The 14,294-nt window shown below is 45.7% G+C and overlaps 1 protein-coding gene across 3 annotated transcripts in view; it reads right to left on the bottom strand.

Moving 5' to 3' along the window:
• The window catches only part of AP3B1 (adaptor related protein complex 3 subunit beta 1), a 468,642-nt gene that overhangs the window by 239,536 nt on the left and 214,812 nt on the right, over positions 1 to 14,294 (bottom strand). For all 3 annotated transcript variants that reach the window (XM_040340812.1, XM_040340820.1, XM_040340803.1), the window contains exon 14: positions 6,389 to 6,498. In XM_040340812.1, the coding sequence (XP_040196746.1) occupies positions 6,389 to 6,498 (110 nt within the window). The remainder of the gene's footprint in view (positions 1 to 6,388; positions 6,499 to 14,294) is intronic.

Here is a 14,294-nt window from a genome sequence, read left to right as displayed (position 1 = left end):
AGGCGGCAAATAAGACCCTAGTAAGAGAGCTTCAAGGAAGACAGTGGCGGCCAGCCCCGAAGAAGGCACCGGGGAGCGCCGAGACGACAGCGGAGAAGATGGAAGACGACCCCCCGGAGAGCGGAGAAGACCCCCAGAGCTGACTAATAAATTATTTTAAAACCCTGTGTTGTGTGTTTATTTTATTGACACTTTTCCTCCAGGTGAATGGGTAGGGGTACGATGTACCCCTCATACTCATTCACCTAGGGTGGGGGGCCGGTATCTGGGGGCCCCCTTGTTAAAGGGGGCTCTCAGATTCCTTTAAGCCCCCCGCCCACAGACCCCGACAACCAACGGCCAGGGTTGTCAGGAAGAGGCCCTATCCTTATCAACATGGGGACAGGGTACTTTGGGGTGGGGGGCCGCAGGGCGCCCCCCTGCCCCAGAGCATCCCCCCCCCCATGTTGAGGGCATGCGGCCTGGTACGGCTCAGGAGGAGGGGGCGCTCGCTCGTCCCCACTCCTTTCCTGATTGGGTGGTGTGCTGTTTTTTCAGCGTAGGGGTTCTCCTTACAATCCATACCAGACCTAAGGGCCTGGTATGCCCCTGGGGGGGAACCCAAGCCGTTTCTTTATTTGAAATTTGGCGCAGAGTTCCCCCTCATGATTTATACCAAACGCCACGGCTAGAATTGGCGGGAATCCAAGTCGGATCCCCGTCGCTTCTATGACGCACTCGCTGGAATATGCTTTTCCTAGTCTAGCGAGTGCGAGATGTCGGCACCATGTCGCTGAGAATCAGCGTGATGCCGTCGTGCTGGAAACACATTCTCGGCGACAGGTACTGTACATATTTTTGGTAAAAAAAAAAATCACAATAAGCGTTTATTGATCGGTTTGCTCAAAAGTTATATCGTCTACAACATAGGGGATAGTTTTATGGCATTTTTCTATAAAACATTTTTTTAGTAATGGCAGCGATCAACCTTTTTTTTTTTTTTTTCTCGTTTTTTTTATCGTGCCTGCGACATTATGGCGGACACTTTTGACACATTTTTGGGACCATTGTCATTTTTAAAGCGACCAGTGCTAAAAAAATTACTGTGAACATGACACTGCAGTGGAGAGTTCATACCAAACGCTGCGGCTAGAATTGGCGGGAATCCAAGTCGGATCCCCGTCGCTTCTATGACCGATTTTTCCCATCGTGGCGCGTAGGTGGTCAATCTCACCGAGAAAGGGAGCGAGATTGACACAATATCGCGGTCACCTACTGTAGGATACGCATTGGCCTAAACTTTTTTTTTATATATTTTTGGGGGATATTTATTATAGCGAAAAGTAAAAAATATTGCATTAGGTTGTTATACAAGGTGATCATTTAAAATTACTTAAGTGCACTTTTAGGCATTGGTGCATTTATTTTTTCAGTAACATTGGCGTAGTTTTTCAGTTTAGGAATTGCACTCGATAAGTGAAACCTTTAATAACTATTTAGATGGGCACATAGTTTAAGAATACGACACTAAGTGTGACAACGAATTGAAAAAACAAAAGAATGCAGAGCTGCCAAGATAGGGCTTTTCTAGTCTAGCTTCTACTTCTATGGCGCAGACAGCTGGCATTTTTAAGCTGGCCACGTTAGAATCTGTTTACAACACAATGCACATGAACTTTTAGATCAACAACAATGCTGTGCAACTGAATTGCTCAACTAAACTTCTATATGATCAGGAAGGCCTCCTTACTGTTAATAAATCTAAAGGAGAACCTTCAATCATAGTGTAATATCTTTTCCTAGTTTGATTCAGTTGCTGCAAGTAAATATAAAAAAAATATAAAAAAATGTGAATAAAAAAAAAAAAAAAAAAAAAGAAGGAATATACCAAACACTATCACTACAGGTATTATTTGCTTACATTTATCAGAGTAGGATTTTTTTTCACAACAGTGTTATGTTAAAAAATATTTCCCCTAGCATTAAAATTCAGTGATCGTGCACATAGCAGAAACTTGATTACAAAATGTGATGAGATCCAATGGCTGAAGGTCCCTTGTCATCCTGAATCAAGCAGAAGTCTACCTCTACGACCTGGTACTCAAGGCATGATCGCTCTCAGGAGCTGCATACACTCGCATAAAGACAGTTTTTCAACATTCTGTGATGCGTTTTAGATTCAATAAAAAAAATAAAAACCCTTTCCACTTCATTGTGTGGATAAGGAATGATCAAGAAAAGTATTAGCTTACTGGCATTTGATAAAAGTAATGTTCTAAATACATTATCACGTAGAGAAATGAGTGCCAAGACATGTTTTTGAATCTGACTTCCTTCTATAGAAAACAGGGATATTTTTGAATATTACACCAAGACCCTTTGTCCTGTGTTGGGAAAAACTCCAACCGTTGTCTTGCCACTCCCTTTTGCAACAAAGAGGAATATTCAGTATTCCATGGACTCGGGTATATACAAAAATGGTTTCTGGCATGATCTGTAAAGTCTCATGCAAATTAAAAGAAAATATAATTTTAAATTAGCCTTGATGTAGTTTAAAATAGGCAAATTACTTTATTACTTAGGTCACCACAGCAACTAGCTAAAGCGAAATGTAACTGCACCAAAAAAGAGGATACTTTGAGGTCGGTCATTTATACAAAGGCTTTGCTAATATGCAGACACTAAATTTTTTATTTTATTTTTTCAAAGAGCTCCATTAAACAAAATTTGTATCCAAACTAGAAACCTAATAAACACATGATGACGTCACCATAGCGTTAGTAGTTACACATGTGAGAACGTTCCAATAAAAGTAGGGTGGTTACAGCCTATTAGCAGGTCACTACAGTCAGTGATTGGGTACAGAGACCTTTAAGCCTAAATCCATAAAATAAAGAGCCCTGCTATTAGAGATAAAAAAGGAAATTATCTTTAGTAAAGAACCAAAAATGCTAATCTATAGCAAACAAAGAGAATTCATTATTTCGCGGAGTGGACACCAGTAAACAGAAACCTGACCAGTTTCTTCAAGGTAATGATGATTGCACACCAAAGATCTTCCCAGATTTTGTAGCATTAAATTGCTGTATAAAAAGGACACCTAAACTTAAAGTAACTATTGCCGATTTCTCCTTCTAAAATGCTAGTTGCCTGGCTGTCATGGTGAACAAACTTTTTAAGTTCTAGAACCAGATGAATGCAGTTAGGCTTTCCTGACTTCACTTTAACTTTCTAGATCTGGAAAGCTTGTTCCAGGTAACTGCCACAGGCTGGTATGATGGCCATTATATATTACCTTAGTACAGTTTTCATTTAATGTACAAGTTCATCATTACAAAAAAAATAATAAATGCAATTCTTTTTGCAGGAAAGAAACTGCATTTTTATTTTACATAAACCTGCTTAGCATTGCTCCTGCCATAAGTGGATCCTGATGCAATGTCATGCTCCTGCAGACTCTTGCCCATACCTCTAAGGCAGGGGTGGCAAACTCAAATTCATCGGGGGCTGTATCAGCAGTATGGTTACCCTCAAAGGGCCGGGTGCGCTACGTATACACTGCATGGGTCAGGATTGTGTTTCGTATACAGTGCATGGGTCAGGATTGCGCTAAGTACACTGACAGGGGTCAGGATTGCGCTACGTACACAGTACAGGGGTCAGGATTGCGCCTAAAAATTCCTCACATCTGTACTCTATCCTACCTTCCTACCTGGACCAGCTCTGGTACATCCCTGTGTAGGCTGTTCCCTCCCTTTGTATTGGGCTATAGTACCTTTTCTTTATTGGGCTACAGTGGTACCATCCCTCTGTGGGCGGATCTCCTGTGTTATCAGTATTTAGTTTTTTTACGATAACTGTAAAATAGCAGCACACAGTGCAAAACTGCCAGCAATCTCTGCCACAACATTCAGTGGCATGCAAAAAAAGCCGGCATCGCTGGCTGGAAGGACTAGGGAGGCGGGGTGGAGGTGGAGACGGGGCGGTGGTGGAGAAGGAGGCGGGCACCAGATCGGCATTGTAAGCCGTCATGCCTGCAGAACGAGCAGAGGCGGCAATGGAGGCGGAGACAGGGCGGAGGAGGAGGCAGGCACCAGTGCAGCATTGTAAGCCATCTTGGCTGCAGAAAAGGGAGGCGGAAGCGGAGACAGGGCGGCAGCATGAGAAGCAGCGTTGGAGGCGGAGGCAGGGGGCGGAGGCGGAGATGGAGTCAGTAAGGGGAATATGTAATGATTACATATTCAGACAAAAACAAAGTCCCTTTTTGGCGCTACAACAATGTGGAGCGAGACACAGTTCAATCTGTGAAAGTAAGATACATGATACCCAGTGCAGCCGCCAACCACTGGAGGATGGGCATAGGAACACAAGAACAAAAACAGCAGCGCTCTGTGGGTAAAGTCATAACACTTTATAGTCTAAAAATGGAGGTAACATTGGTATAAGACACACACAATAAAGATATATAGAAACTCATGTATCTAAAAATGTATGAATATGACAATAAGACAATAAGTCCAAAATGAGAGCCACTGAGAGAAGTACTGTGATGGAATGGTTAAAATCTCATTATTACCGCTGTAGGGATGGTGCACTACTTCACCCACGACAGGTGGAGAACCGCTGGTGGAGTGGTCAGATGGCCAGCAGCAACAGATGTCATGTGATGGAAGTCCCGGATGACAGGAACGTACCGGTAAGGGGGCAAGCCTCCGTAAGAGATCACCAGTATAGCCGTGGATGTTACAGCCGGTGACGTGACATCAGCGCTGGCGCATGGGATGGTCACGTGCAGCGTCACTGGGGGAGAAGCGATGATGGACTCCGACTCACTCTGATGACGTGACGGCAATTCCCCTTACTCTGTGCCGCTCCGCCTCCAACACTGCGTCTCAGGCTGCCGCCCTGTCTCCGTCTCCCTTTCTGCAGCCAAGTGGGCTTACATTACAATGCCGCTCTGGTGCCCGCCTCCTCCTCCGCCCTGTCTCCGCCGCCTTCTCTTGTTCTACATAATCAATGCCTGCTCAGACTGGCCGCTCGCTTGCTGAAACCTGGCAAAATGAGGTGGCTGCTGTGCGGGCCACATTACAAGGTCCTTGTGTTTTCCACCCCTGCTCTAAGGGCTTTCAGGTACTAGGCTGGAGAAAATGTCAATCTACCTCAAGGGTTTTTCATTCAGCCCGCTGGGTTTAATAATAAAAAAATTAAAAAAAGATAGTGTGTACCACACCTTAGGGGTTGGTCACACTAGTTCAGCTGATCCGCATTGAAGGCCCAATGCCAAGGCACATAGAAAACGATTGAGGTGGGTTGCAAAGCATTCTTTTTTTTCCACAATGCTCAGCTGTGGTGCACAGAAATTAATTTAATGTTATTTTGCAACATTTCAATTAAATGAAAAGAAAAAAAAAAAAATTAGGAAACCGTGCCTTATGTTGCAACAATGTAAACCTGGCCATACATGGATCAAAATATATTCCATATACAGGCAGGGAGGTTATACAGAAGTCCATGTAACAAACAACTTCTGTAAAACCACCCTGTGGGATTTTCCCCACTCGATCAGTGCCAGTGTGGAGGATTATCCTATCCCAATCGTGTGTATGAATGGGGTATACAAGCCATTATTTTTCATTCAAACCAATTGTTGAACTCCTCTGTGGGCTAATTAAAGTGGAGGTTCACCCTAATTTATAACTTCTCCTTAAACAAAAGTGCTCAGGCTGTCTATTCAAAGTTCGCAGTTTAAAAATTTTTAAAACGATTCCATACCTTATTTCTGGCTCTTGAACCAGGCACTTCCTGGTTTCAATCCTGCGGGACTGGGCGTGTCGCTTCGTGTGCGATCGCCACATTGATTCATGGGATTGATGAGCAGTGTCTCGTCACGCTGACCAGGAGAATATTGTTTTGACCAGCAAGAGACGAATTCTCGTGAGATTTGACACGTCACATGACACTGCAGCCGGTCATGTGACGAGGGCGGACACAATTCGGCCATTGTGGAAAACCATTGTAAACGCCATTACACAGCTGGAGGGCTTCAGAGTGCCCACAATTAAGAGGGAAATGTCCATCTTACATTTTTATAAAATATCGTTTTCGTGGAAATGAAAATCCTGGCGGCTGTAATAATGGGACTGTGAGTAAACGATATGCTATCTGAACAGCGGGAGAATAATCTTTAAAAAAAAAAAAAAGTATTTGCGCGGAACCCCCGCTTTAAGGCATCAACCAACACTGCTGCTATGAAACGACCATTAGCATGCACCCATTTCAGTGTACGGACTGGTGTGAACTATCCCTTTTCGGCTTTAGTAAGGCAAGTCCTGGCCCAAGGGGAACAAGTAGGCATTTTGTATGGTCGGTTTATTCTTATCAATAAAAAACAAATTGAAAACATACTTACAGTAATTTTATCAAATAGTTTTGCCATGTGTTTTATAATTTCACTATGATGAGTCGTCTGGGTTTGTAGGAGATTCTTAATGACAACAACACTTTCTGCAACCACAGCATCTGAAACACAAACAAAACCAAGAAATTTAGTATAAGACAACTGCAAATGATGATGTTCTTTGCTCCTTCCTTGTTCCAGGACCTAAAGTTGAATTCACTTCTACAATGAAAATGACATCTGTAGCCTGACAATATGGCATGTATCTGTTGCTGCAATACAATGCAGACAGATATTATTTGCAATACAATGATAGACAAGCTGAACTTTGACCAGAAATCAGCTTTAAAGTCGTTTTAAAGGCAAAAAATTGGATTTTTTGTACTCACCGTAAAATCCTTCTCTCTGTCGTCCATGGACGGACACAGCTCCTTAAATCTTGACACGTGGGTTATGTTCCTGTTCACAGGAGAGGACTAGGTAGAAACATGTTAGAAAAATACATGTTACATTAACAGAGTTGAACAGCCCCGCCCAGGGGGCGGTCCCTCCAGACACAACCCTCCTTCCCTGCAGTATGCAGCCTCAGTTCGTAACAAGCAGTACAAACCTAAAAAGGAGGGGTGGGTGCTGTGTCTGTCCATGGACGACAGAGAAAAGGATTTTAAGGTGAGTACAAAAAATCCTATTTTCTCTTATCGTCCATGGACGGACACGGGTCCTTAAATCTTGACAAGTGGGACGTCCCCAAGCAGTGTCAAAAACGAGAAGTGGGAACAGTATCAGTAAAACCAATTTAACTTCACCCCAATCAGACAGAGGAGTTGCAACTTTAACCACTCGCCTGCAAAACCTTGCAGCCGAAGGAAGCATCAGAAGATGCAATCAAATGAACCTTGCAAAATTTTGAAAATGCGTGAACGGACGACCAAGTCGCCGCCTTGCACACCTGTGAGACAGACGCTTGATGTCGGAAACCCAGAAAAACACCAATTGCCCTGGTCTAAAGTGCCATGACTGGAAAGGGGGCATCCACCCCCTAAGAGCATAGGCCTGTATGACGGTCTGCCTGAACCACCGAGAAATGGAGGCTGACGAGACCGCCAGGCCCTTTTGTGGACCCGACACCGACACAAAGTGTGTCAGATCTGCAAAACTGAGCCGTAGCAGGCAGGTACACCCGCAAAGCGCGTACCACGCCTAAAGTATGAAGCGCAACCTCCTTAGGATGCGCCGGCCTGAGGACATAAGGATGGAAGAACTATGTCCTCATTCAGGCGAAAGGCCGAAACCACCTTCAGAAGAAAGCAAGGTCGCTGGCGCACCACCGCCCCATCCTTATGGAGGATCAAGTATGGTGACTTGCAAGACAAGGCCGCCAACACAGAAATCCTTCTGACAGAAGTAATGGCCACCAAAAAGGCCACCTTTTGAGATAGTTTTAAGAGAGGAATCTCTCTGATGTTTACAAAAGGAAGGCTCCTAAAGAACTGAGAGCACCAGAGTCAAAACACATGGGGGTGGGTCAAGAGGAGGGAAGTTATGACCAAACCCCTTGCACAAAAAATACCCACCAGAGAATGGGCTGCGAAAGGCCCCTGAAAAAACACAGCCAAGGCTGAAATGTGCCCCCTAACGGTGCCAAAGGCAATTTTCCACTCCAAGCTGTAAAAACAGCAAGACCCTGGACACCGAGTACGTCCGTGGACGGCAACCCATCTGTTCGCACAAAGATGTAGGCCTTCCAGGTGCGATGGTAGATCCTCCTGGAAGAAGACCAACCTGCCCTCAGCATAGTTGAAATGACAGTCGGACAGACCCCGGTCTCATAAAACCTGGCTTCCAATAGCCATGCCATGAAAGCCAGCCACTGTACAACAGTATGAAGTATGGGACCTCCCGCATTGGCAACTGCCAGGGTACATCCGCCACCAGGCGCTCGAGATCGGCGTACCAAGGATGCAGAGGCCAATCCAGAGTGATTAGAATAATCGGGATCCCCTCGGCCTCCACTCTGTGGAGCAGCCGAGGAAGCAACTACAATGGAGGAAAGGCATAAAGTAGCCACAGGGCCACCAACGCGTCTGTACAGGGATGAATAGACCTGGCCACGAACTTCAACACCTTGCAGTTGAGATCCACACCCTGTGAGCTTCACCTCCTGCAAGAGAGTTGAAACACCTCAGAGTGCAAAAGACCTGGTCCAGCATCTGGCGACTCAGGTAGTCCGCCTGCCAGTTTACCTGATGGTAGTCCTAAGCCACAGCCGTGGCGTTGTCCGACTGAACCCTGATCGGGCGACCTTGCAACCTCCTCGACCACGAGGAGAGGTATAGCCTGATCGCCCGGAGTTCTAGGACATTGATCGGTAAACAAAATTCCGCTACAGTCCAGCGATCCTAGGCCAACTGGACCCCCCAGACGCCCCCCTCAACCCGTGAGGCTGGCGTCTGTCGTAATCACCGTCCACTAGAAGGAAGAAACGACTTTCCGGATCGAAGAGCCGGGGATCTCAGCCACCAATTCAGAGAGACTCCGACTAGGTGACTTCACTGAATCTGACAATCCAGAGACAAAGGAGATTTGTACCACTTGGGCAGTATCTCCCTCTGCAAAACACGTGTGGAACTGGGCATACGGTACTGCCTCGAAGGAGGCTACCATCAGGCCCAGGACTCGTATACAAAAAACGGAGAGACGACCGATTGCGTGACGCCAACACCTTCACTGCAGACTGAAAATTCTCCAGGGGAAGAAAGACCTTCGCCACCGAGGAGTCCAGAATAAACCCTAGGTACTCCAAAAGCTGAGTCGGAACCAGGACCGACTTTTGAATGTTTAACACCCACCCGAATTTTTGGAGGGTCTGGCTGGCTATAGACACATTCTCCTCTAATTCTGAGGCAGTAGCTGCTCTCAGAAGAAAGTCGTCTAAGTAGCCCACAATGGCAAAGCCTCGCTGTCCCAGCAAAGCTAGGATCGGTGCGAGCACCTTGGTGAAAACTCTTGGGGCCGACGCTAGATCAAAAGGAATGGGCCATAAACGGACAGTGGTCCTCCCCTATCGCGAAGCGCAGAAACCTCTGGCGACTTGCGTAAATTGGGACATGCAAGTATGCGTCCTTGATGTCCAAGGACACCAGAAAGTCCCCCAGATGGAGCGCAGCTACCACCGAACGAATGGATTCCATGCATAACTACCTTACATTCGCAAAAGCCTACACTGTCCTACACTTTCCCAGCAGGGCAGACCGACGAGCCGCAAGGAGAGGGAGACTTGAGGGAAAGAATCTGTTCGGTGGAGAGGAAAGAACCCTATCTAGTACTCCGAAGAGACCACCTGGCAGACCCATTGGTCAGAGAGCAGAGAGGATCACCAAGCTGTGAACCTGCAAAGCCGTCCCCCCACCCATGAGACGGGCAGGGGAAGACTACATACATTGGCGGGTTTGGGTGCCGGCGTGTTCGGCTTACGCACCCAGGGACGTTCCCCAGCTGAGCCTTTGTCGGCCTGGGAGGGTTTACCCGCGGGCCCCGACTGCCGAAAAATACAGCTTCTGAACGGGGAATGAAGGACCCGGCACACGGCACGGCTCCTTCCCCTGGTGGACTGAGGGAGGAGAGTGCGCTCACCCCCAGTGACATCCTTGATAATGTCATCTAATAAGGAAAGAGGTACCAAAAAACCACCCACCCCTGAAGGGTAAATCAGCCAGGGTTTTTTTTTTGGATGATTGGTCAGCAGACCAGCATTTCAGCTAAATCAGGCTGTGCAAAACCACCATCAAAACAAAGGCTCTTGATATCAAGGATGCTGCATCCCATGTAGCATCACAGACATATACAAGGCCCTGGACCAACTGGTCGGCCAGTCTAACAAATTAGGGAGGGAGCTGGTGTTCCTCCACAGTCTGGTGAAAAACCTTGCCCATTCAGTGAGTGTCTGAGACACCAAGGTTGCGGCCACAACAGGCCGCGATGCAGACACCAGCATGGTAAACATGGAGCAGGTCAGCGCCTCGGACCTCCTATCAGTATGGTCCTTGAAGACAGGGGTCACTTCTATAGGGAGAGTGGTCCCCCTTTTTAACCGGGCACCGGGGGGCCACTACCTGAGTTTATAAAAACTCTCCTGAAAAGGGGTACCGAACCCGCCAGGCACTGAGGAACTACAAGGACTTCTGTGGCCTTTCCCATGCCTTATCAATGAACTTTTCAAAAGCAAGGGACATAAGGAAAAACTTTCACAGAGCGGTCTGAATTGTGTGCACAAAAAAGACCAAGCCCACACAGGATACCTCTGCCAATACAGCATAAGCGAGTTTCTTATAGCATCAATAAGTGCACTGACAAGTGCCCTGTCACGGACCCAAGTGAGGAGTCCTTCTCACAAGAAAGGTCCTGGTCCACTTACACAGACCACACAGAACCAGGGACTTGACAGCCAGGTCCTGATCTGAGACAGAGCAGTCCCCAGGGAGTGGTGGGGGAGGGGGCACTTTTCAACAACCCCTAACACCCGCATGCCACACCAACAAAGCGTCAATGAAGTGCAGGTGCAGGAGCCCCAGCTGCCACCTCTGGCATGTCTTGGGGAGGAAGAACCAGACACTGACTCCATTTAGACAGCTCTCAGGGACTTATTTCAGACCTTAATAAATCCCACCATCCTTGCTGCGCTGACCAGAGTTTACCCATGGGACTTACCAATCACCGGAGGAAACCGTTTAGCGCCGCAAGGCCAGCCTGTCTCTCAGCTGACAGTTGATAGAAGATTCTTCAAGAATTAAAGAAAATAAAAATTTCCTCAGGGCGCTGCGCCCAAGGGGAGCCATACGTCGTCCTCCTTTGCTAGGCAGAAAAACTGAGGCTGCATACTGCAGGGAGGACGGTTATGTCTGGAGGGACCGCCCCCCCTGGGCGGGGCTGTTTAACTCTGTTAACCACTTAAGGACCGCCTAACGCCGATATACGTCGGCAGAATGGCACGGCTAGGCACAGGCAGGCACATACAGGTACAAGAGCCCAGCCGCGGGTCACGCACACGCCCCGGTCCAAAGCTAAATGACCGCGTCCGTGGGACCCACACCTTCCCCGTTCTTCACTGAGGCAATGTCAGTGACGTCAATGGTCCCAAAAATGTGTCAAAACTGTCCCATGTGTCCGCCATAATGTCGCAGTCACAAAAAAAAACGCTGATCGACAAAATTATTAATAAAGATGCCATAAAACTATCCCCTATTTTGTAGATGCTATAAATTTAGCGCAAACCAATCGATAAATGCTTATTGTGATTTTTACCAAAAATAGGTAGAAGAATACGTATCGGCCTAAACTAAGAAAAAATAATGTTTTTTTATATCTTTTTTGGGGATATTTATTATAGCAAAAAGTAAAAAATATAGAATTTTTTTTCAAAATTTACGCTCTATTTTTAGTTATAGCGCAAAAAAAATAAGAAAAACCACAGAGGTTATCAAATACCACCAAAAGAAAGCTCTATTAGTGGGAAAAAAATGACGCCAATTTTGTTTGGGAGCCACATCGCACGACCGCGCAATTGTCAGTTAAAGCGACGCAGTGCCGAATCGCAAAAACTGGCCAGGTCCTTTACCTGCATAATGGTTCGGGTCTTAAGTGGTTAAAGTAACATGTATTTAATTATCTAACATGTTTCTGCCTAGTCCTCTCCTGTGAACAGGAACATAACCCGCTTGTCAAGATTTAAGGAGCTGTGTCCGTCCATGGACGATAAGAGAAAAATGTTATTACCTTAATGCATTCTATGCATTAATGTGGTTGTAAACCGCTGGAAATTTTTTTTGTACCTGCAAGGTAATATAATGTGGAAGTATGCATCGCTACCTCCATCAATAACAAATGCTATGTATCTTGACTAATATGGGAAGGTTCCCCCAGTGAGGTTTTTTAGTAGCAAAGTTTAATAACAAAAAATTATATAGTTTAAATGTATTGGCTTTATTAAACATGGAAGTACTGTATATTATGGCCATAACAGTTAAAATATGAGCTCTGGCAGAGAAAATTGTTAAATTAATACATATACAATAAATGCAATCACAAAATTGTAACACAGTTGTACATATCAAAATGCATTTGTATGTATACAATTTGTTGATGCATTTCGACCCATATAAACAGGGTCTTCTTCAGAGGATTAGTTTGCTGTAAAAAAGGTTTATATAAGGAATTCTAATTTTTTGCCAAAATTGGATATTAGTGGCAAAAAATACATAGTATGTAGTTTCCAGAGATAAGGGGTATTAGAGAAAAATCTTAGGCCAGAGTTCTTTCAAAAGCCTCCAAGAGGTCCCAGAGCTCCCTAGCCATTCGGCACCCTGTACGACAACGTCACTGTTATAGAGTATATGATCAACTGTAACTCCATTTTGTCTTTTGTCTTCAAATTTATAGTTTTTTTTTTTTTTTCTTCTGGGGTCGAGGTTTTTTTTTTTTTCTTTTTTAAAGTGTATTTTGTGCGTGTACTCGAGAGAGGAGCCGGAATGCAGGAGTTGGGAGTAGGCAGGCCTCCCCCAGAGGCAATCTGCCACCTTTCTCCATGCCCCGGGTGGCAATGGTGGGTGTGTGAGGGGGTCCTCCCACATAGCCCGCCCTACCTGCTCCGCAGGTAGCCCAACAGGGCAGAGGGACTCCCTATAAGGGAGTGAGAGGATCTAGCCCGCTCAACCAGCCCCGTTAGTCCTTCGCCTCTCTTTTTAGAGACCGCATGGTCAAAGTGCGTGCATGTTAACCCAATTTCGAGTGCGTGTAAGTGTGGTGGTTTTTGTGGGAGGGGGGTGGGCGTACTAAGCGCAGGCTTACCTCGCATAGCACACCCACCGGGGGCCGGGCTGAGACCACCAAACTCAATTCACATGTAGCCGAGACCGGGATCCGAACCCCTAGCTGCAGAGGTGAATGGCTTGTCAGCGCAGTGTCAATTGCGTTGAGCCACCGCAGCTCCCTTTCAAATTCATAGTTCTTGTTTCGAACTGGTATGTGTACATGTATGTATATATAATTTGAATAATACAGTACCTTTTATGGAACCAATTTTTTATAAATACATATAGAATTAGTGAGACATAACAGACAAGGTGGGGTTGTTGAAAGTTCATTCTCCGAAAGTAATAAATCTGTAATCCTTGAAATTGTGGCTAACACAACTGGGTGCCAGACTGTCTCTACACAAGTCTTTAACTGGACAAAACCAGTCATAAATCATTTTTAATGAACATAGAATAATTAAGTTTGTCTGGTTGTAGGACAGGTGTTACATTGACGTAGATCTTAGCAACCAATCACATCTAGGAGAGATGGCTAAGATAAGGCTTGTGAGGGTATATAAATGCCAGTTTTACAATTGTTAGACAAGTCAGATAGGAGCTCATAAGGCTGAACTCTGTGTATGCTGCCCTATTGCACGGGCCATAGAGGTCAGAACCGGTGGGCAATTATCTGTTCAAATAGGCATCTATCAGGCTGACTGCTAGTCCATGCAGCCCTATCGCATGGGTGGCAGGTGGTCAGAACCAGTAGGCAAATATCTGTCCCTTTGTTGTAACTTGTCTCCTCGTATGAGTCAAAAAAAAAAGAATACTTCTTAACTTGTTCCTGTGTGTGGTTGCGATGAATTTACCAGGATGAGAGGGTGGTCGGATGTCCAGTAATCCAATCTCTTTCAGTCACTTAGCTATGTGCTGCTTGGCTTGCAAGGAGTCATGCTATAGGAAAGACCTCTTAAGGGCATAGATGGATGGTCAGCACCTGCAGCAATTCATCGGGGACAATATATAGTGCATTTCACAATACACCAGATAAATTCTAAATGGACGGAAGGTCTCCAAGATATAGCCCTGCGTTTGCATATATCCTATAGTGTCATGATGTCTAATAG

Source organism: Rana temporaria, chromosome 1, assembly GCF_905171775.1.
Source record: "Rana temporaria chromosome 1, aRanTem1.1, whole genome shotgun sequence".
Lineage (NCBI taxonomy): Eukaryota > Metazoa > Chordata > Amphibia > Anura > Ranidae > Rana > Rana temporaria.
The sequence above is the reverse complement of the archived record's forward strand: the minus strand, read 5'-3'. Positions and strand labels throughout refer to the sequence as shown.